The sequence below is a fragment of the Microtus ochrogaster genome, chromosome 5 (genome assembly GCF_000317375.1).
Source record: "Microtus ochrogaster isolate Prairie Vole_2 chromosome 5, MicOch1.0, whole genome shotgun sequence".
Taxonomy (NCBI): Eukaryota; Metazoa; Chordata; class Mammalia; order Rodentia; family Cricetidae; genus Microtus; species Microtus ochrogaster.
Window position 1 is genome coordinate 35,884,723 of NC_022012.1, and position 24,199 is coordinate 35,908,921.

General features: G+C 45.9%; 1 protein-coding gene across 2 annotated transcripts in view; it reads right to left on the reverse strand.

Moving 5' to 3' along the window:
- Positions 1-24,199, reverse strand: part of Sorl1 (sortilin related receptor 1) — a 162,692-nt gene that overhangs the window by 98,275 nt on the left and 40,218 nt on the right. For both annotated transcript variants that reach the window (XM_026779339.1, XM_005347141.3), the window contains exons 6-11: positions 20,098-20,278; positions 9,065-9,166; positions 7,913-8,082; positions 4,647-4,839; positions 1,223-1,340; positions 935-1,008 (exon numbers count right to left, since the gene is read on the reverse strand). In XM_026779339.1, coding sequence (XP_026635140.1) covers positions 935-1,008; positions 1,223-1,340; positions 4,647-4,839; positions 7,913-8,082; positions 9,065-9,166; positions 20,098-20,278 — 838 coding nt within the window. The remainder of the gene's footprint in view (positions 1-934; positions 1,009-1,222; positions 1,341-4,646; positions 4,840-7,912; positions 8,083-9,064; positions 9,167-20,097; positions 20,279-24,199) is intronic.

The window sequence follows — 24,199 nt, forward strand, 5'->3', positions numbered from 1 at the left end:
TCTCTCTCTCTCTCTCTCTCTCTCTCTCTCTCTCTCTCTCTCTCTCTCACACACACACACACACACACACACACACACCACAGAATGTCTGTGTCCTCCATCTCTCACGTAGAATGATGATGATAAGTCTGGGCCACATATGAGGGAAGACATAGAGCAATGTTTACAAAGTACCCAGAGCCAGACTGTAACATTATCGCTTGCTGACTCTTCAAGACAGCCGTACAACTTGGACCTGATGCTCCACAAATTCCTGTGCAGTGATCTGCTGAGGACGTCAGGGACCATCCCAGGGTCAGCATGGACCCAGTCCCTACAGAATGACATCACTTGGAATTCCTTTGGCTCTCTAAGTTACAGGTGGCCAAAAGACTTCTGTCCAAGTTTGGGAACTCTCTAACGTCAGAGGCCACAGCCTAAGTAGTGACTCGTACTGGAGAACTAGCTGACCCCTGAGAATGGGCAAGGACAGTGCTCAGGATTCACATGGGTTAGACAGTGTTAAGACAGAAAAATGAATTCCTCACACAGCGTGGGGAAGACAAGGTACCCAGCCAGCACGGCTCAGAGATCAGCGGTGTCAGGCCCACCACAACTGCATTGTGATTTCTGACACATGCGCCAAATATCACTGGCATTTATTCAATGCCAGACACTGTTACAGCCCAGGGCTGAAGTAGTAACCAAAGCAGATACTGTACTTCCCTTCCATGGACTGCATAATCCTGGAAAACTTTGTCACAGTTGTTTCTAATAAAAATTGGAAAAGTCTGTTTTTTATTTAAAGTGATATTTTGGCAAAAATCATGAGCTCATTAAAGGGTGTGAATACACGGGAGTGTGGCTAGCACTTCTGTGGGGCCCTGGGATTCTACAATGTTGGTGCACGGTCCATGTGCTCACGCTTGGAAGAGCCCTGGGACCAGAAACTGACCTCTCTCCACCTGGCTCCGGCACTGCTAGAGATGTACACATTGGTCTTGCTGGCCAAGTTCTTTCCCACTGAGCCTGAAACACAAAAGGGAAGAATGACTATTCATTCAAGAACATGCCAGAAATACATCTGGCCCTGCCAGACATCCCGAATAGTGGCTAGTCACTAAGACAACGGCTTCAAGTGGTGAGGAGCAGTCACTGCCGGAGGTGTGGATGACCACTTTAACTCTGGCTGCACACAACCAGCTCACCAAAGCTCCCCTGACAGCACGCAGTGCACACTTACCGGTGGCAATGATGAGGCCGGGGGCTGACTCCTTGGACAGGATAGGCATCCTCCGGAGTTGGAGGTTGAGCAGCTGACTGAGACGCTGGGCCAGGTGGAGGGAACAGCCCTGGGAAAGCTTTAGAAGGAAATTTCCAGATGGCATCAGCACGTAGGACTCCCTCAAACCCAGGAGTCTATCCGAGGTCCCCACAGCAAGACCCAGAAGAAGGTCTGGCCCAGAAGAAAACACTTACAACCCAGTGGTCTTCAAATCTCCCTAAACAGAGCGCATCTTCTGAACCAACATAAAATGTCTACCACTGAAGAAAAGAGAAGAATAACTTGAAGTCCCAACACTCCCAGGAATAACAATCACAAACCAACGCCAACTCAATAGAGAAGGAAGGCACTCCACTGCTGGGGTCACCAAGGGACCCTTCCCGGGGACTCAGAAACAAAAAGAAGTGAAATGTGTTGGCTTTCTGAGTCAGAGCAGATGGGTCTCAAAAATGATTCAAGAAGTTTTGTTAGAAGAAAAAGAATCAAAGGCCGCAAAGTCTCATTGGTACAAGGCCAGATGTGTAACAGATGAGATACGAACGCCCTAGGGGTCATGTGGAAGCCTGAAAGGCATCTCCCACATTTGCAAAAGATGCAGGCTTTAGTGTCATGGGAGCTGGCTTCCCTACTACATGTGTGTGCAGACACTGATGCTTCTACAGACCACCACAATGCTTCTGCCTCATGCCCCTGGCCAGAAAAATGATGTCCAGATATTTCCAGCATATCAGTGATCAAAACAGGGGAACTCTGTCTGTCTGTGTTCACGGCTCAGGTAAAATGCTGGCAAGGATGTTCAATCTACTTCTTTTTATCACACACCAAAAAGATTCTTCTAGCAAACCAATCTTGCCAGCTTCTCAGTTTGGCCAATTAAAAAAAGGGGGAAATCAGGTTGGCTGGAAGAATTTTTCCTTGCCCACTTTCTCTTTTCATTCCTGTTGCTTTACCTACAAGGAGGTCCATCCTTAGAAGTGTTTCTTGATCCTTATGTCCACATTTTAATCATATGTAGCACTGTATATTATTTTCTCTACCTACAGTGGCTTGGACTGAAATATGTCCCAAGGATCCTGTTCTAAGGATTTGGTCACAAGATTTTGGTACTTCTGGGAAGTGGCAGAATCTTTAGGAGGGGGAGCCTAGTGCAAGAAGTTATGTCATTAGGTGTGCCTTTGAAGGGGATGTAGGGATGTTGACTCCTTCCTCTTTGGGTTTCTCCTATCCATTTCCTGTCTGCCATGTCAAGAAAAGTTATTCCACCACATACTGTCTCTGTAATGCTCAGCCTTGCCACTGGCCCAAAACAACAAACCAAGCAAGCTCAGACAAAAACTCCTGATTCCCCTGAAATCTTAGGCCAAAACGCAGTCTTTTCTGCCTCACAAACCGATATTCTTGATCACTTTGTAATGGTGACCAAAAGCTAATATACCACCTATGGTGGTTAATGCTCATTGTCAATTTGATTGGACTCAAATTCACCCAGAAGATACCCCTCTGGGTGTGTGTGTGAGGGTGTTTCCACAGAGGTTAAGCTGCAGAGGGAAGACCCACCCTGACTGAGGCAGCACCATCCTATGCTCTGAGGTCCCTGCCTGAATAGAAAGGGATAAAGGTAAAAACAAGCTAGGCACCAGCACTGAGCCTTTCCCACCATGACGGTCGGTAGCCTCAAACTCTCCACCCCTTTCTTCCTAAGTTGTTTCTTATTAGCTTTTTTGTCACAGCAAAGGAGAGGAACCCAACCACCACCTAAACAAAGAATCAGAAACTAAGAGCTGATTGAGAACCCTACAGTCCCAAGTCTGAGAAATAAGAAGACCACTGAATCCTCTTAACCAAGCTCGTGCCCCCATGGCATGTAAAAATTGCCTAGACAAAGGCCAACCAAGACAGGCCAAGCTTCTAAGGTCCTAAAAACTGAGGAAAGGAACTGGATAGGTGTTTCCCCATGTCTGTTTATAGCCCTCCTCTTTCCATAGTTAGATTTCATGTCGTATATCAAGACTTGTGACCAAAAAAGAAGAAAAATTGCTAAGTACCTTCTAAGTCAAGAGTCTCCAGAGAATTTTCCCAAAAGTAGGAATACAGTTAAGAAACACAGAGAGACACCATAGCTTACCATGAACAGCAATTCAAAAATCCAAAAGATTAAACAACTAACTAAATATGGTTGCATGAAAAATTAACACTAATTTATTTTTCTAGTTTTTCTGACTGCTGAATCCCTCAGGAGAAAAAGAAATACAAGTGTAGGGGTATCCCAGGAGACCAGGGAACACAAGAATCAACTCATGGGAACACTTAATGGGACCAAGAAATGTTTTAAAACGCTTAGCTTTTCATATAGGCACTATACTCGTTCTTAAATATTGTAGGTTTCAAATGAAATTGGTATTGTCATTTTTTATAGTAGTTCCAAAACAGAAGAAATATAATACCATCATGTGTCTCTTAGAATTAACAAAACTGTGTGTGTGAGTATGTGTGTGTGTGTGCACACCCACACGCATGCTTGTGTGCTATCAACAGAGCATCTGTTTGAAACAGTTGTGTACACAAGCTGGAAGAAAACACGTCCATTTCATGATTAAACAATCCCAAGTCCTGCTAAAGGAATAAATGCACCTGCTCAACACAACACAACTTCTCAGATTTTGGGATCCTACAGGACACTGTCACTCTCACCTTCTGTCCCGCCCTGATTTTCCCGCTGAGTTTTTCATCAAACTGGTTCACTAAACTCCAGCTTCCCAGAGATGTGATGTCCTCAAAAGAAATACGCTATGCCCTCACGTAGAAGCTGTGAACTAACTCAAGCTCATTAGCCAAGCAATTAACGTAATGTCTAACAGATGTTGTGTAACATGTCCTTCCTGCAAAACTTGTAAATGAAGCTGGGTGTGGCAGTGAAGGACATAATCCCAGTGCTCTGAGTTCTGAAGGACTTCTGTAAGAAGAGAGCAAGTTCAAGGCCAATGAGAGCCACATAATAAATCCCGGGCCAGCCTGGGCTACATAGCAAGACTTCATCTCATAACACAATGGAACTTGAGATACTGGGCTAAAGGGGTAGCTCAGTGGTGAAACACATGCTTAGCCTGTATAAGGCCCTGGATGTATTCTCCAAAACACCAGAGAAAACTCTCGAATATCCCATGGTGCCCCTCTGAGTTTATCACAGTCCCCACCATGCCTTGGTGTGGAGCCGAGGACCTGAAAGGAGAGATGTGCACATGAAAGTTTGCTCCATGTGGAATTAGCAGGGTGCTCCATCATCCTGCATGCTTGCTGTAAATATTGAATATAAGAAAACTACTCTAGTCCACAGCTTTCTGCTTCGTATCAAAACAGCCAAACTCGATTAAAGCAACTGTACCTCACAATTGATTTTCTCTCCATATCCTGTGAAGGCCGGGGCCTGAAGAAATTCCCAGGTTCCCCCTTTGTCAAAGGTGATGACCGACCTCATGTTCTCCTCATTCATAGAACCATTAATCAGAGTGGCGATGTAGACTCCTTGTAAGCCTTCCACACGGTGAAAGTCAGCAAATGGCTCATTTGCAAAATACCTGCAGTCAGAGAAAAAGCAGCAGCCATCACCCGGGATTGGCATTTGCTTGCTGTTTTGCATTATGTGTAGCATAATATTGAAGCATCTTAAAGCACACAATACCAAGGCATCGAGCATGTTCACAATGTTGTGCAATGTGAATTCCAGAACATTTTCATTATTGGCAGGCACTGTCTGTTTTCCCTTCGGTTCCCAGGCCTTGGCAACCACAGATTTGCTTTCTGTCTCTACGGATCTGCCTCTAAGGATTGCCTGGTCTGGCTATTCCATATAAATTGAATCATACAGTGCCCTTTATATCTTGTTACTTTCACTTACATGTTTACAAGGTTCACCCATGTAACACGCACCATACCTCATTTCTTTATAGTGAAATAACCTGCTCTTGAAAAATAAATAAATTCATTTAAAAATTGTTTTTAAAGGCCAGGATGCTCGCCAACCCAGTGACTCCTAAAAGGACATTGAGAATGTAGAAAATGTCATAAAGAAGCTGACAGAGCCACATCCATTTCTTCACTGTGAATATTGATCCAAATGCTTCCAGAAGCCTGGACAAGTGGGAAGCCCTGAGCCAGACATGCAAGCCCTAGTCACAACGCTGAGGCTCATAGTCTAATCTGGTCTGTAAAAAGACTAGTATGAAGCACCACAGGGTTGCCTGTCAGGAGTTCTAGAGGCATCTATGGCAGCTTCACAGTGCGACAGCACAGACATCCAGGATGGTCCGACAAAGCCCGAAGCTGCACTTGTTAACAAAAGAATAAGGGTCTCCCAAGTTCTACCTGCTGTGCTAAGGGCCCACTCACCGAAAGGGGGTTTTTCACTAACATGGTACACCCATTCCAAATGAGGCATCTGAAAGGAATGGTCACTGTGGTTCATGAGTGGCTTTTAAAACTTGAAGTGTGGCCTTTATGTCAGGGGTTCTTAGGTATGGGCTGCACAAAAAAGCAGACGACAGATTGTGTTTTCCCATGCTGTGTCTCTGAGCTGGATGACAGGTGGGCCACCCCAGACAGGGAGACACACACAGTGACCATGGCTGCAGGAAAGGTGAAGATAAGTAAGTAGTGTACTAATGAAGCTGTTCTTGGTTGGCACAGTGAGCAAAGGTACCCAAGACACACTGGGGTGCAGACGGAACCCTCTGTGCTGGGATTCCTTGGGTCCCTATTAGGGAATGGGCTAACAGGCTCTGGCCGTCCAGGCTGTTCACTTCTATTCTCTTGCCTCTGAAATCTTCTGCCATCCTGAGATTACTACTTGCTATGCCCAACTGGGAGGCCTGGGTTTCTCTCAGACAAGCCTGGGTTCTTTGCCCCACCCATCTTCCTGGAGTTTTCGTTTAGTTTAGTTCCTGTCAGCCTTTACCTCACAATTCCTCTGCTCAAAGCCAACCCGTGCCTCATTTCCCTCTTTGGCTTGCACAAGAACAATAAGCTTCCCATCAGCATTCTCTTCCAAGAGTCCATTTTCTTCCACTTACCCTCACCAGCCCACTTGAAAGCACCTCTCCTCTCCTTTACTGGGTATCTTGTGATTGATGAAATTTGCCAGGAAATTCACGAGCATCCCCCTTCAGCCATACCCCATGCCAAATCTATATCCTGACAGCCATCCCCACCAGCTAAGCCAAGTGTTCCTTCTTAAGTTTGCTCCAACAGGTCTACCATGTGGTTAGCACATTAGTTCCTACAGTAAGTAGTCCTACAACTAACCATGGCATTCCATGAGGTTCCTCTAAGCATGACTCACAGAAGCCAAAGCGATCGATCACCTCTTAAGAGTTCTCACACCGTTTCTTTAAGGAAATGAGAGCCAGTCCCTCGGTACCTTCTGTCCCGCTCAGGTCAGAGCAGTTTATTCTAACCCAGTCTGCCCACGCCATCTGATCACTCGCCCTCCTCCTATTTCATCTGGCTGAGCCTGAGCCACAAATGACAACAGGTCACTGAACTCAGTGCATCTGAAGCCCTGCCACCCCGAGAGAAACTGTGAGAAGAAGAAAGCTGAACAGGATGCTGGCCTGCCACTCTTGACATGAATCTATTTTCAACATCTCAACTGGACGAGACACTCAGACACCGCAGGAGGAAACTGTCACACAGAAAAGGCAGTCGTCTGTATGTGTACAAAAACCCCATGGTGACATAACTGTGGCCACTGCTTCCCTGGTAGTCTTCTCCAGGTAGGGCTCCCACTCTACCGCAAGACATTAATCTAATATCTGACAAAGGAGAAAGCGGGAAAAGGCATTAGCCAGCTGTGTGCTGTTCACTCTGTAACCATAGCTGTGGGCTCTCCAAAGCACGGGATGGCAGAGGGAGGGTGACACTGCACCACAGTCACTGAAAGGCCTGAGGGACAATGGTGCGTGAATTTTAAATAGTAAAACAAGTAAACTCTACTTTCACCCACTAAAAGAAATGGGGTGCTAACGGACAGCCCATGGGAATGAACCTTGAACACATGTTAGAAGCCAGACACAGAAGGCCACATGCCATTACATGATTCCATTTATACCACATATCCAGAAAAGGCAAATCCGGAGGCCTCAACTGTTCCCGTGAGCCTCCGTGAAGGTCGCACTCAAAAAGCACCAGTACTAGGGGTACAAAACATCCCCACACTTGTAACTGCCGGGAAAAGTGGAAATGACACTAGGGCCTTTGCTAATAATTACCTCTAAAAGAGGCTGTCAATCAGTCACTTGGAAGCAGGGCCCCTGTGTTCCCTGAAGCGATGATATCTTCCAACCGTTCTTCCCTATCGGCTCAGAGACCACAAAACCCAAGGGAGTGGTTAACAGAACATCTGAGGTCCCAAATGTCACCTAGAACAGCAGCACTCAGCCTTGGCTGCACACAAAAAATCCGCTGGGACAACCTGGACCATACCCCAGACCAAACCAATTGCAGTCTGAGGACAGCTGATCCAAGAGTGGCATGGGAGCTCATGAGGAGAGCACCTCAAGCAAAGCCGTGTGTGCCACTAACATTGCTAACCGCTGAGATAAGGAGAGCCTTATCTGACCCAGAAAGACAGGGAGGAGCCCACGGACTCCTTACCTCACCAGAGTGTCACTGCCAACCCCTCCTGGGCTGTAATAGAGCACGTTCTCCAGGGACAAAGAGAACTTCAGCCCCTCTGCCTCTGAGATGTACAGGTTAGTGCTGTTGTTGCTGTGGCTCACGCACACGAACACCTGGTCCTCTGAGGCGTCGGCGATGTAATATTCCTTGGAAACCCAAAGTCAGGAAACAAATTGTTAAAAGCACAGTTATATCTGTGGGCTTTTTATACACACATGCGAGCAACGGCTCCAAGTGTCCCAGTGACGAAAGTGGATATAAAGGCAGCGACCAGGGCTCAAGCAGAACGAAGAAGCGAAAACGGCTTTTTCTCTTCCAAGTGTCCATGGCCGGTGTGCACATGGAGCTTGCTGGTAAAATACGAGAAAAGAATAGGCCTCTGACCTCCATAAATGACCTAGAAACCTCTTTTTGGTAATGATGCTTCCCCATTTTCTCCAGCAGCCCTTTTATTAGCACAAGGCATAATATAGATAAACACGCGTTTCATTTCCTCTTTTTTTCCCCCAAGGAGACTGAGAGAACCCTTAGAAACTAAAAAGAACTGATCATCACTCCTGTTACCCACCCCACTGAGCTATCAACCAACTGCTGATATCATCGTCTTCCAAGGAGACCTCCTCACTGCAGGCACCACCCTGGGGACCCAGCCTGCTCTTTCCTGGCTTTCCGTGTACACTGACATTGAAGTCATCTGAACACATGTACACTTTCTCTACTCCGTTTTCAGTCTTTCTAACCGGTCTGTTTCTACAAAGCAGAACCTGAATGTATCCGCTTTCGGAACCTTAGCCATTTGCAAGGAATATAGCATTTGGTTAATAAGTGAGTGCCAGGCATGTTTCCCATGGCTTGAGGACTGGCATATGAGGCCACTGACCGGCACCAATCCCTCTGCCAATTCTTCTCCACTTAAAGCAGGAAAAAAAAGGACTCCCATTCAGCCCCACTTCAGACAGGGAAGTGCACAAAAGCAGACCAACAGGCCCAGAGCATAACAGTTCTCTTCAGAGGCCTCTCTGGAGGGTGCCCACAGGGAGAATGTAAAGTGCTCAGCCAGCAGGACGGTCCCATGATGCTCGGAGACAAGCGTCCTGTCCCTCCCCACTTCCAGGAGACTTCACTCACATTAATAGGATGCTTTGTGACAAACTGGGCTGCTCTCATAGGCTTCCGGCCAAAGGAGACCCAGAGCTGGACAGATGACTGCTGCTGGCTGCCCGGAAGATGCTGCCAAGGAAGAGGAGAGAAAAATTAGCTGTGCCAGATGACAGTCCCTCAAAACACAGAAAAGAAACCAAGTCAGACCCCTCTGATTCCACTGAAAACAACGCAGTCTGTGACCGTCAGCCCTGAGCTGAGCTGTTTAGTCCAGGACACCCAGTCTATAGCTCCCACAGACACTCTGGATATCAGATGAGAAGGGACAGGAAAATTTGAACATGGGAGGGTAGTGAAGGCCAGCAGTAAGGAGAAAGGGAGAACGCCGTGGACTATAGGCAGAGCAGAGGCTGCAGCTTTCAGGCAGCACAGGTTAGACCAGCCACACATCATTCAAAGCTCACAAAGCTATCCAGTCACAAGGCTTCAATTTGCAAGACTTGGCAGAATCGTTGGAGGTTCCATGAGCCAATCTCTGAATAGTTCCCATCGAGTAGGTTCTTTTGATAGAATATATACTCACTGATATAACAAAACACTCAATATTATCTGGATTAACTGGATATTAACTGGATAAGTCAGTATTAACTGAATATCCCATGTTGCATTGCAGAGGTTTTAAGCCATTGCTGGGGCCATGAAAATGCTAAGGTTCCTATGCATACAAAGATCTTCATGACTACCAACAAATACATACACCCATGAAATATATATATTGCATGTTCTATATTTTCAACTGTTTCAAACTCTGTTCCCAGAAAGAAGATATTTCCCAGCAATACCAAAGGTCCAACATTAGCTGAAAGTTTCAACAGAAGAAATACTGAGGCCAATAAATACATTAAAAAAGTGTTCCATGTCCTTAGCCATCAGGGAAATGAAAATAAAACATCTTTGAGATTCTATTTTATTACACCAGTCAAGATGGCTATCATGAAGAAAATCAGCAACAATGAGGGCTGGCAAGTATGTGGAGAAAGAGCCCACCTGATTATAGAAATATAAACTGGACAGCCAACTATAGAAGTCAGTGTGGAGGTTCCTCAAGACTTAAACATAAAACCTCCTCTGGCCCAGCTAAGCCACTCCTAAGTATATATCCAAAGGACTCTAAGTCAGCATACCACAGAAATCCTTGCACAACCAAGTTTAAACCACAATAGCTAAGAAATAGAACCAGCCTAGATAGAACAATGAAGTCATGACACTTGTAGGGGAATGTATACAACTGAAGATAAGCCTAACTCAGAAAGACAAATACCACGTTTTTCTCTCGAATGTGTAATCTGAAGTGTGTGTGTGTGTGTGTGTGTGTGTATTGCATTCACGCAACATGTGTGCATGCACCTGTGTATAGTCTTGAAAGTAGGAAGAATATGAGAGAGCTTAAGGAACTTGATTTTATTTAAAAATAAAGAAAAAGAAACGGAGAAACACTTTCAATAATCATTTGCAAAGTGACTTAGGAGTCTGGGGGAATATATAGCTATAAAATCTATACAAATATAAACATAAACACACACACACACATACATGCATGGCACTCTTACCCCATAAATACAAAATCACAGACCACTATATCAATTTTTTTTTCAGAGTCTCAAAAGGCACCCTTTTCCTGCTTCTGAGAGGATTATTCCTAAGCTGAGATGGTTCTGGCTTACCCTAAGGTATTCTGAGAGCATCACTGCATTGCTTTATGGCCATCAAGAAAAATATTGCCAATTAAATCATGACACACTACCGACTGTGCAGGGCATTGTCAGGCTCTTCCTAATAAGCCACGGGGTTTTGTGAGTTGGTCTTTTTTTTTTAACTGCTATTAGTAAGCCCCATGGAAAGACTTAACAGTACAAATCAGTATAAGAGTAAAATGAAGAGTGAGAGTTCTGATCTCACTGCCCTTCCCTCTTCCCATGCAACCTTGCAGAGTGTCCACAGCAAGGACACAAGCAGACAGCTCTATGCACCTGCACTATCACACACAAGCATCTTGATGTAGTGACAAGACTGCTGTCCCCCAACCAGCCTCCCTTCTTCCCTCCTGAACAACAGGGCCCTGACTGCAGCCCAGACGAAAGGTCTCTAGTCTTTATGCCTCCTCATCAGCTATATCCACAGAGCCGAGCTCTGTTTAATGAGATGCAAAGAGGATATTATGCCGGCTTTAGAAGAAACTACTTAAAGCACCAATCATCTGGTACCTCTACCATTTTGGCCATTCTGGTTTCCCCTAGTCTTCCTAACTGGGTAAAGACTCAAAGGCTAGTGAGGGTGTGTTAAGAATTGGAATAACTCCATAGGATGGTGGAATGGACAGACACAATCATAACCCTAGCCTTAGCTTGCTTATCTACCTAAGGCAGCATGGGAAGGGGACAAAACGCCCATCTTGGTTGTCACTTTGATATCTAGTCTGTTATCAGTGGCCCAATACAATTCTAAACTGATGTGTGCAATCCAGTGTTTTGCACACACACAAACTGGCTCACAAGAGAGAAACTACTGAGCACCTTCTTCATAAAAACAGCTTGTAAATCTTGCCAACCCACAGCTAAGCCTTTCTTCCTGAATCATGTACCTCAGCCAGCTTTCCGTTTCTTAGTTTCTGATAGGCACTGAGATGATTTTCAGAGGCACTCTCTAATACAACACACCGTGCATGCTACCTCTTCTTCAATCGCACACCATTTGAAGGGCATGTTCTAAGAAGATGGGTAAGTTTTTTGTTTTGTTTTGTTTGTTTGTTTTTGTTTTGTTTTATTTTTCAAAACCGGGTTTCTCTGTAGATTTGGAACCTGTCCTAGAACTCACTCTGTAGACCAGGCTGGCCTCTAACTCACAGAGATCCACCTGTCTCCGCCTCCCAAGTACTGGGATTAAAGGCGTGCACCACCATCGCCCAGCTTAAATGAATAAATTAAAAAAAAAAACAGGTTTTTTTTTTTCTAAGACAAGAGCTCACGTAGCCCAGGCTGGCCTTGAAGATGTTATATAGTTGAGGATAGACAGCCTTGAACCCCTGGCCCTCCTGCTAGTATCTCCTAAGTGCTGGGGTTACAGGCATGAGTCAACATACTCAGCTTGTAAAATTTTCATTCTGGATTGATCTCCTGTAAAGCTGTAATCATTACTAGACCTATCAACATATACAACAGCTAGGACTTGTTTAAATGTATTAATCTGGGTGAGTGGGATAGAATTTGATGCTTTATAGAGAGTGGTTTCTTTTTTAAGTTTTGCATTTTCACTTCTGATGATCAAATGATGTGGATTTCAGCTTCTATTTGAGATGATGTCAAAGCAAAAAACTAATGAACAATCAAGGAGGAACTAAGAAATGGCATATACTCAGCCACAAAGGCCAAAGGATGCTGCAATGAGTTTGTCAGCTCTAAATCTCGTAGCAGTTTAGCTAGAGATGACTGGTAGACAGCAAGAGGCCTCCCAAGGAGTGTGGTGGCGTGAGGACAAAAGCCAGGAGGCACCTGAGTGTAGGCTGCAGCCGTCAATGTTGCATTCGCCTCCGGAACAAGGACAAACCTTCAGCGAACCATCACTGTGGCTCCTTCCAAGAAGCATCAGTCATAGAACACAGGAACCCAACACAGAGCCCAGGCCTCTCCTGCTATGGATGAATAATCCTATCAATTTGATTGTATGAAGAAACACCTAGGATCAGAGATGGTGGTGCCCACCTTTAATTCCAGCACTTGGGAGGCAGAGGCAGGTAGATCTCTGCTGAGTGTAAGGCCAGCCTGACAGAGTTGTAGGACAACCAGGGCTACACAGAGAAGCTCTGTCTTGAAAAGTCAGAAACAAAGAAAAAGAAAAAAATACCTAGGGATTAGGAAACCATGCTCCTGGGTGTGTCTGTGGAGCATTTCCAGAAAGGACTAACAAAGGGGAAAGGACCGGCTCTGAACACAGGGAGTCACTGTCCCCAGGCTGGCTAGGGACCTAGCAGAATAAAAAGAGAAAGGAAGAAGCCAGCTAGTGTAGGCTTCTCTCATCTTCTGGGCACCATGAAGTGAGCTGCCATGCCAGGCCCCGCCCTCCTCACTGTTAGGCACTGAAAGCTCTGAAACCCCAAGTCAAAACAAACCTTTCTCTTTTAAATTGTTTCCTTCCTTCCTGTACTTGGTCCCGGTGAAAACATTAATCTGATTAGTACATCCCAGCTGCTCAGGAGGCTGAAGCAAAAGAATTACCCCTGAGCCTAGGAGTTAAGAGACCAACCTGGGTGACAGAGAGATACCTCGTCTAAGAAAAACAAGCAACTGTAAATAAAGCAGATAAATGGCGACAAGCTAGCTAGTTTTCACAGTACTAGAAGGAACTATCCAGGCTGCTAAATAAGAGAAAAAGTCACCAACAGTCTCACCCAGCCATGAACTCTGTGAGCTACAAAGGGACCAACATGGCAAGAAATGCCTATAGCTGAAATGGTGGGATGGATGCTATGGGGATAACCAACAGCTTTCTGGATTTAAGAGAACTGTACCATAGAGGAAATACTTGCCTGGTACTGTGAACCTGACCAAGACCCCACAGCTGGGATGCTCAGGGGCCACAGGGGCAAACCTACTACTATTATTTTGCTAAGTGGACACAGCACCAAACTGTCCTCCAAATAGTTATTCTACACCCATAGATGAGTGAAGCTCTCAAACTTGCACCAGAGAAGCTTCTCTGTGGAGCAGACGGTGGTCAGTGCAGAAACTCACAACTGGTCCAAGTGCAGAGAACAAGTGTCAGTCATAAATGAGACATCTATATCACACCGATCCTACCGAGGTCCAAGAAACATTACAGAAGAGGGGCAGAAAGATTCTAAGAGCCAGCGGTCCAGTGGCAAAACAACATCTTCTGACATGGCAGGACCAGAGACTATGAAGTCACATAGCTATGATGCCTGCACAAGGCCTGTACAACTTCGAGCCAAGCGACAGTCCAGCATTGGGGTGGAGGCCCCACAGCCTCCATCTCCAGTGGAGCAGCTGTTAACGTGGGTGGCTTCGGGGAGAGTTGGTTTTCTCCAAGAGTGTGGTCCCACACCGTGAGCAGTACATGGCCAGCACACATGGGACTCAGTGGATTACAAGTTAAAACAACACAAACAAACAAACAAAGGACATGAGTGTGGAGGTGGGAGATGGATCCAGAAGGAGTTGGGGCAGGATCAAAATACATTGTAGATATGTATAAATTATAAAAGAATTAATAAAAATATACAACTTTTAAGAATCAAAAAGCTACCCTCGGGGAGATCGCCCAGTGAGGCTGGCATACGGAAGGGATGCTGAAGAGGAAGGAGAACCATGAGGTCATAGCTATATGAACCGTTCTTTCGTGTAGGTCAGAAAAGGACCACAATAAAGTATACAAAGTTAATATTAATTGAAAACATTTCCAGAATGACAAGGTTAGGAGCTCTGAAACTACCCCCCCCCCCAATAAAAGACAAAAAAATCGACAAGCACTCCCAGAAACCAACTTTCCCAGGTTTCTGAGAACTACATAAACTTTGGCAACACTCCAAGGGGCATTTATTGAAGAAGAACAGCTGGATGTTGGCAAGCATGGTGGACTTTACTGCCTTTTCACGGGCCCTACTCTAACCCCTCTTTCTAACTCTGAAGTAGCCTTGGAAACACACAGCCTCAAAGGCATAATAGTTGAGGGGCCACTAGACAGGACAAAACAGGTCACACCCCCCCTCCCCCAAAAAAAACCCAGTTACAAAACTGTCACCACTTTAGCCGCCTGGTGGCTCATCTTCCTAACACTTAACCACACACACACACACACACACACACACACACACACACAGAGTCCAATAGCCTGTCAGAGTGTGTCTGAGGGACAGCATCTGACAGTTGGCAGTTTAACATCGAGACTGCCAGAGGCAGCATCCACAGCCAGGGCTAACCAAAGCTTAGAAAGAAAAACCCAGAAAGAAAATTGCTCTAAGAGGCATTGTTTGAAAAGCTCTGAAAAGATTTCTAGGAATCTTTAAGGCCAAGCACATAAGAGTTGTGTGTACACTCTAGCAAGAATGAAACAGAGCCTGGCTCACCTCCAGCTAACCTGGAGGGCTCCACAGAAGGCAGAGTGCAGGGTGAGGGTGACTCTGTAACTCTCGAGACAGGGAACAGGAAGTCTTACCCCAACACACCCCACACCAGAGTCCATTAGGAAGGGCAGTAGCTGACTGTCTGCTACACTAACCACAGACAATTCAGTGTAAGCACAATCAAGAGTCTTTACAGAAACAGCACGTGAAACTCACAAAACAAACGGTGACAACAAAAATCAACAACATAGACTCAGGGGCAGGTATCAAGAGCCACTGTATCACAGCAACTGTGTGATTCTCAACAACAAAATGTCCTGGGGAGCTTTAACTGTCACCTTCACACAGTCTAGAGTCACCTGAAAGCCAAGATTAAGGAATTGCATCAATCTCCCTGGCCTGTGAGCACACCTAAGTGGAATTGTCTTGATTGTTAACTGATCTAGGAGGGCCCAGCCCACTACGGGTGGCACCATTCCCTGGGCTGTATAAGAAAGCTAGCTAAGCACATGCCCTTGAGATGTGAACCAGCAAGCAGGGGTCTCTGGCCAAAACTCAGGTAGATGACTTGCACAGCCTATAGGAAGCCCTGGCTTCCATCCTTTGCTTATGCGTCTGCATTCATGGATCCTATGAGTGATGTCTCTGTTGCTGTCATCAAATAACACGACCAAGGTGGGAGAAGAGTTCGCCATGGCAAGGAAGCATGGCAGTAGGCAGGAGACCCACAGCAGGCCGGAAGCTGAGAGTGCCCATCCTCAACGGTAAGCATGAATGTGAAACAGAGAAAGCACAGGGCTTTACATCTCAAAGCCCACCCCCACCCAGTGGCTTACTTCTTTCTGCAGGCTGCGCCACTTAAACAGTGATACCAACTGAGGATCAAGTGTTCAGCTGCCTGAGACGAGGGGAACATCTCTCATTCAAACCAGCATACACCGCCACAAAAGTACACTGACTCAAAAGAAAACTGCATTTCAGGGGTTCACAGCAGACCTTAACTGACAGAAAAGAGGCAGCAACAGTTTTTCTTACAATTACTGTTATCAAGTGTAGGCACAAGGTAATTGTGAGATCAATGGTAAGGTGTATTGTCTGCCATGCCCAAGACCCTGGACTCAATCCCAAATAGCACAAAAATAGGGCAGAGAAAGAAAGAGAAAGGAAATACTAACCGCAAACAAAACAAACGAATAGCAGATATATTAGATTTCATCAACATTAAAATACTTTTTGCTAAAAGAAACATATATAAGGAAGTGAATGATAACTCTGCAGAATGGCAGAAATTATTCACAACTTATGGAACTTTATATAGAGACACTACACAGAATAAATAAATTCAAGAGCAACAAGGTAACTCAGTGTAAAAATGTATACATGCTTGTCACATGCACACAGGTGCCCTGTCCACAGAAGCCAGAGAAAAGCATCAGAGAACCTAAGAGGTGGAGTTACAGATAGTTATGAGCCGTCTCTATGGTTACGGGGGCCTGAAGTCCTATGGAAGAGCAGCAAACACTCTTCACTGCTGAGCCATCTCTCCAGGCTCCAGGGCTTTCTTAAAACTCTTGATGATTCTCTTTGATGATCAGAGGAGAGTCATTTGGGTCCTGCAAAGTATACCAGGAACATCTGCTCTTGGGCAATGATGCTGCAGCTGTTCCTAAGAGAAGCATGTGGGCCTGGCACGGCTTACCTAGAGCAGAGATGCAAGCCGCTTCCACTGGCCTTGGAGCCCAGAGACCTGTCCACACACAGGAGGGAAAGTGTGGATACCATTGGGCTAGGCGGCACCCTCTCACTAGGATCCCGGGTAAAGAGAAGCTCAATACAGCAATACTAAGGGTATTAGACTTTATCTCACTGTAGCAATTACTGAGATAAATCACTTGAAGGAAGAAATAACTATTTGGGCTCACAGTTTCAGAGGTCCAGTCTACAGTGGCAGAAAAAGCATGGCAGAGATGAGCAAGTCATGTCATTGGAGGACAGAAAATAGGAAGAGGAAACTTTATGTTTTTTCCTCTTTTAATCCCTCCAGGTTCCCAGGTTCCCAGGGGTGGGATGGTGACCCCCCCCAGCTTTCTAGGTATCTTTGTCCCCAGTTAATCCTCTGTGGACATATCCTTACACACACACCCAGAAGTGTGCTTCATTAACCCTCTGTACTTCTGAGTGCAATCAACATGGCAAGACTAATCGTCATACAACCTTCCAAAATTTAAAAATGGATTTGTTGCGTTGTTTTAGTGGTATGGGTCCAATGACAGCATATGTTCAACCCCCCTGCATACTGCTACCAGGTGTCACATTAGTGACCATTAAAGCCAGGAGTTATAGACACTTCACAGATGCTCTGGAGAGTAGCTGTGCCTATTGTTAAACGGGAGTGGACCACAGACAGCTCCCACAATTGTCTCTTACATGATTGGGTGTGAGATCTAGGAATTTCAGACCAAGAGAAGGAACAACAGCCATCCACCATCAGGCAAAAGCAAGGACAAACCAGGGCATCATTAGTGTGCATGAGAATTGAGAAATTAGAGCCACACAGTAACTCCAAGCCAAAGACTTCCAACAGAAAAGGCCCACAGCCACTGGGGAGCCAGAGATAAGGAGGTGGCAGCTGCAAAAGAACTCAGGGATATCCCATTTGAGTCACAGAGCGTCAGTGCTGGGGCCTGATTTCCATTACCCTGCTCATGTCCAAGGCAATAATTGGAGCAGGGCATGTTCTTGAGCTACTCTGAAAACGTGTGTGTGCATGTGTGCATATGTGTATGTGTGTATATGTGTGTACATGGGTATGTTAAGAAAAAGCCAAGCAAAGCAAGAAAGATATAATCTAGGGGTCAATGAAAGCAGAAAAAAAATGGCCACAATTCAATGGTTTTAAAAATCATTTTTGGCAGCACTCAGGAGGCAGAGGCAGGTGGATCTCTGTGAGTTCAAGGCCATCCTGGCCTAAGAGCTAGTTCCAGGACAAGCTCCAAAGTTACAGAGAAACCCTGTCTCAAAACAAAAACAAACAAACAAAAAACCCCTTTGTGGGGGCTAGAAAGATGGCTCTGAGGTTAAGAAAGTGTGCGTTCGCAGAGCAGAGGCGCAATCCCAGCACTTATGTCAAGCTGCTGTTCATCAGTACCCATAACTCCAGCTCAGGGCCTCTGTTAGCTCTGGCTCCACAGGCGCCTGCACTCAGGTGCACATTCCCACACACAGACACGCATAAATTAAAAACTGAAAACAAGTTTATAAAAAAATCTTTCAGTTTATGTGCACAGTTTTGTCGGAACTGGAGTTACAGACAGTCGGGAGCTGCCATGTGGGTGCTGGGAATTGAACCAAGTCCTCTGGAAGAGCAGCTAGTACTCTTAACCACTGACCCATCTCTCCAGTCCTAAAACAACTTTTAAAAATAAAACGTTTTGTGGGCCAGTGAGATGACCCAAGAGGAAAGTTGCTTTTGGCCAAACCTGACAACTTAAGTTCCAACCCCAAGACCAGAACAGAACTAAGGCCCACAAGCTGTCCTCTGACCTCCATACACATACCCACGCCCCCATCCCAACACACACACACACACACACACACACACACACACACACACACACACAAAATTAGTAAAGAAATGTCATGTGAATTTTAATAGAATAAAAAAACATGTTTGCAAGGTCCATAATGGGGATGTCTATAGCTATACCACCTGTACCCTTCGTCCAACCTTCCTCCCTGCTTTCCCTGCTGGCCAGTGAGTACCCTAGGAATCTATCAAGAAGCTTGGCCTGCTTCTGCCCTGTCTGCTACCAACTGCAGAAACAAAGGAGAACCCGGAGACAAACACTCTAGCTGGCTTCAGTCCCTAACTTAGCAGTGACAGAAAGCAGGACAACCTCCCAGGTACCAGAGGCTTGCCTGTCAGAGAGCAAAGCCACAGTTCTCAGGAGCAGGGATCAAGACGCTCTTACCAGAGCCTGCTTTGTCCCTTTGAACGGAGTCACAGAGTCCTGTTAAGTAATCAGCTCTGGTTTGAAATGAGCAAGGCTCCATTTCAGAACCTGGCTCTTGCACCTCAAACCAAAGGGAAGGAAGACCTCCTCAAGGCAGAACACTAAGTGACTTACCGACATCTGGAAGCTTACTTACTGCTTGTCTTAGAGTATTAACTCCCATTGGCCAATGACTAAACATCCTATTAGCCACGTAAACGAAAGTGTCCAAAAATCTCGATGAGTCTAAGTTTAAAAGAAACCAGCCAGGCAGCAGGATTCAAAGAAAAATAGTTCCCAGGTGCCTCAGCTTCCATCTGTATTCTTTTTATTGAGATTACAAAGAAATTTGCTTTTAAGAACTAGGGAGATGGCCCAGTTGGTAAAACACTAGCTGAGCAAGCCTGAGGACCTGAGTTCAATCCCCAGTACCCATTGCGAGGTGAGGAATTAGACACAGCAGCTCTGGGAAACCCGCGACAGAAGGTTCCCTGGAGCTCACTGACCACCAAGCATAGCTGAATTGGTAAGCTACAGGCTTGGCCTGTCTCAAAATTGGGGTAGAGAGAGGGAGGGAAACCACCTGAGGTCAGTCTTTGTACCCCCTACATACACCCACACAAACACACACTAACATATACATAAAACCACATACACCAAAAATGAAATCTGTCTTATTTGGGATGCTTGGTTACTGGGACACAAGCAGATTCCTAGATCTTCTGACACAGTGATTATTACCTGTTCTGAAATTCTCTGTTCTCATCTGGTACCTCCCATGCCCCTTGGGCATGTTCACTGACAATCAGGATCCTTCAGCCAAGTTACCCAAGTACGTCACCCTGTTGATGTCATACCACCTTACCCAGCTGGATGCCAGACCCAGCAAAGGAACTGTTGGATCAGCCAACTGCAGAGGGTCCTCCACTTACCACCACCTTTGTTGCAAACATGTACTTGTCCCGAAGCTGGAAGTCCCTCACTTCCTCCAGGACCACTTCCTGGTTTTCCCGGGACTGGAAGAAGTCTGTGCTGCGGAGCACTGTGGAGAAGCCGAAGGGTTCATGCCGCTCAATGTAGATAGTGTTTGGCTGGTCATAGGGGTCGATTCCCCTGAAAGGAAGAAGCAACTGTTACCATCCCCTATTTAGTCACTGGAGGCACGGACATTTCACTGTGTGGACAACTGCCCAGGACCTAAGACCCCATGGAGTCAGCTACAAATGGCGCTCTGCCTCAAGCATGTGCCTTTGCTTGTTCCTTAGCTGGGGACAGAAGCTGGGGAACTGCCACTTGTAAGGTGTTTTACTCTGCTACCGCTGTTTCCAAAGCATCCTGGGATTAGCTCAAGGCAATCTAGGGCCCTACTTTCAAAGGGCAGAAACGGCAGAAGGCAGGGTGGTTCCGAGGAAAATGAGTGCTGGAGGCACCAGACAAGTTCCTGGCCCCAAGCTCAGAATCTCAGAGGTGAGTAGCAATTTCCCCAGGTGCTGTAGACTAAAACACGCAGCAGTACACAGGGCACACTAGGACCCTCTGAGCAAGCGGCCTATCCCTCAGATCTTTCCCTGCCTGTCCCTGCTGATATCACTAACCTATGCCATCTGGAGTCATCCTGCCTGTGTATTTCGTCTCCCGTGAGGCACCTGCTTTGCTGACCTGCTAGGTGTCCTCCAGAGAGGGTAGGCACACTTGTCACTCTTTGCTTCTGTGGACATCTCTGTGTAGAGGTGGCCCTCTGCACACTCCAGTCCTCACATGTAAACCCCACCCTCCTTCCAGATCAAATTGAAATCACTGTCCTCCAAGAAGCTTTTCTTTTTCCTAGCAAGGCTTCTATGTGAGTTTTAACTCAAACTAAGGTATGGAAGTACAGGGGCCAGGTGAATTTTGGAGTCGGTCTTGGTACACTCTAGTAGGGCCTCTTACCCACGGCATCACATGTGCTTGTGCAATATTCTTGGGCACGTCACACTGGTCTGGGTTGGCTGGGATGACAGAATCCCTGGCTGAAAAGACGCTTACTGCATTGGATGCATGGACTACTTCCTACTGTAGCCACGAACCCCAATCACCTCTTCAGGTTAAAAATCAGTCTATACCGGAGAAGCTCTCAGTCGGAGTTAGTGCCCTCAAATACAGCCCCACCCAGAAGCCAGGAAGACCACTGATCTGCCCAAGCTTCCCGACTCAAAATTAAACACCAAGGCTGGTGAACCGGAAAATAGAAAATTAACTAGTAAGTCAAAGAACCCCGCAGTAGCCAAGCAGAGATGGCGCTGGCATGGAACCGAGGGTGTCATTTATGTGGCTGTCTGTATACAGTTCTAAGGCCCTGTGGCACTCAACATAATGAACGTGAGGATGATTTCCCATTCCTCCCAAGAAAGAGGGTCAAGGCCATGTTCATCAAAGAAAGCAAACTGTTTTCAAAGGAACCAATGGAAGTGGGGAGACGGTGCAGTCAGAAAAGTGGGTGTAGAACCAGCACGAGGATCTGAAGCTGTGGTGGCCACGTGAAAGCGGGCTGTGCTGTCTCACGATCCCAGTGCTGGGAAGGTGGAGAAGACGTCTTGCCAGTGAGCCCCAAGTTCAGTGAAAGGCCCTATCCCCAAAACATAAAATAGAGACCGAGGCAGATACCCAGCATCACGCCCTGACCACACACACACGCGTGCATGTGAACACATATGCATGCATGTGAACATATACAGGAAGAAAACAAGAAACAGAAGAGGGAGCATCTCATTTTAACACTGGAAGAAGACTTGATGTCGACCCTACAATCTGGACTCAGAGTGGTGGAGAAGCCAGCAGCCCGAGCCCAGCGTGGGAGAAATCCATTCTTCCTGATCAGATGCTCTTGTGGGGGCGGCTGGTGACATGTTCTCTTCTCCACAATTAGAAGTACTGATTAAAGTACTTCCTCTAGGCTAGAGGATATGCAAATGAAAAGGAGGCTGCTGGGTATTTTTAAAAGGCAGAGAGGAAGAAACCCTTCTTGACATATTTTGAGATGAGCTTACTTCTATTATCCCTTTCTCCAGCCAAAAGAGGAAGCCAAGGTCTTGAGACCGAACACCTCATACCTTTCACCCCAACCCTCTTCCGCCACCCATATTTGGACCTCTAATCCTGGGATTGGCTCCATCTACAGGCTCCTATACTCCGGCATCTCCTCACCTTCCAGTTTCTCTCCAGCCCTTAGGTACGCTTGTTCTGTCTCTCATACAGAAAGTTCATCTAGTGGCTACTTCCAAGCATAGTCACCCCTGGGCCCCATCTGCCTCATCCACAGCTCCACGGGGAAGCTGCGTGGGACACCCTTGAGTGCCTCCCACCCCCTTACAGATCTTGCCCTGTGCTGGCCTTGTCAGTCTCTAGGTCTGGGCAGGTACTTTCTAGCTTTCTCTGCCCTGGTCCCTGCCTCCCCTGCCTGATGCTCCCAGGTTGACAGGCATGGTGGCTCAAGACCATGTTCCCCTAGGAAGATCATGTATTCTTACTCTGGGGGAAATTTAGGGAGAGATCAATCTCCTAAGCAATCTGAAATCCCAATACTAAAAATCCAACCTCTCTGACACACCTGTGTGCCTGACGAAGTTACAGAACAAAGTTCTAAGCTAAAAAGCCTTGCATTTGGCAGTCCTGCTGACTCTTCCCTCAAAGTGATAAAAGGGCAATCTGGGGGCTAGAGAGGTAGCTCAGTGGCTAAGAATGCTGGCTGCTCTTGCAGAGGACGGGGGTCCATTTTCACAGCCTTCTGTGACTCTAGCAATCCAATGCCTTCTTTTGACCTCTGTACACACTAGGTACACTGTGGTGCATAAATACACATGCAGGCAAAACATTCATACATACAAAATAAAGTAAACATAAAAAATATCAATTTCCTCCCATTAGGCAACGGAAAGTTAAGACAGTATCCCGGGATGGAGGCTCTCTTTACACAATAGCATGGTTACAATTCTCCTACGACAAACACAGCCTCTGCCCAAGGAAAACCACCAAAGGACCAGAAAAACTGCTTGTTATGAAAGGGAAGTCCATGTGACTTAGAACACGTTAAGCTGTGGTGCCTCTTACTCCCTTTGCATCCTTTGTTAAAGCAAGTAAGATCAACTCGAAAAAAATCAATTTACACAAACAGCTAAAATAAACAATAGGCAGTGTCGATATCTTATTGGTCCACTGCATTTAATATAGACTAAAGCTAAACATAAAACTGAGAAGACAAATAATAACTGGCAAACAAGCATACACATACAACCTGTCTTATATCACACCAAAAGGGTCCAATCTCAACTATATAAAGAGTTCCCAGAAATCACAAGAAGACTAAAAATCAGAAAGAGAGCAAGGGATATTTAGGAGACATGTCCCGTAAAAAGAGCATTTTTTTTTTGGATAAGGTTTCTCTGTATAGCCATAGCTGTCCTCAAATTTGCTAAGAAGAGCATGTTTTTTTTAAATGATGCTTGACTAGTTCATAGTCACTGCCAAATACATAAGGAGTTCCAGGCCAGCCATCGTTAATATGAGTCCTATCTTAAAAAAAATATCTTCAGTAAAGACATTCAAATTCATTCATAATGAGAAAATGCAAATTACAGCTAAATGAGACAATGTGCCCTTAGCTGTAGAGAAAGACGCTATTCTATGCTACTGAGATGAAAGTAAATTTGACAATGTCCATGGAAAATTTGGCAATGCCTACCCAAGTTACAATTTCCCTGGGGACTCAAGCAGTGTGCTAGACTAACAAAATCTCTTCCCTTTGATGCTTTCATCCTGTTGAAGACAAACAGTTAACATGACAAACAATGGTGTGCTACAAGATAATAAAGGATTACACACAAAAAGAATAGCGCACAGCTGAGCGAACAGGAGTCGTCATTTTAAATAGAATCTTTAGAAAGCTCCCCACAGAAGAATGGCTATCACTTGAAAGACAATAGAGAGGTGCTGAAGGCTGTGGAGAAAGGGGGAATCCATGTGCGGCTCACTGTGTGAACCCACTGGGGAGGATCCTGG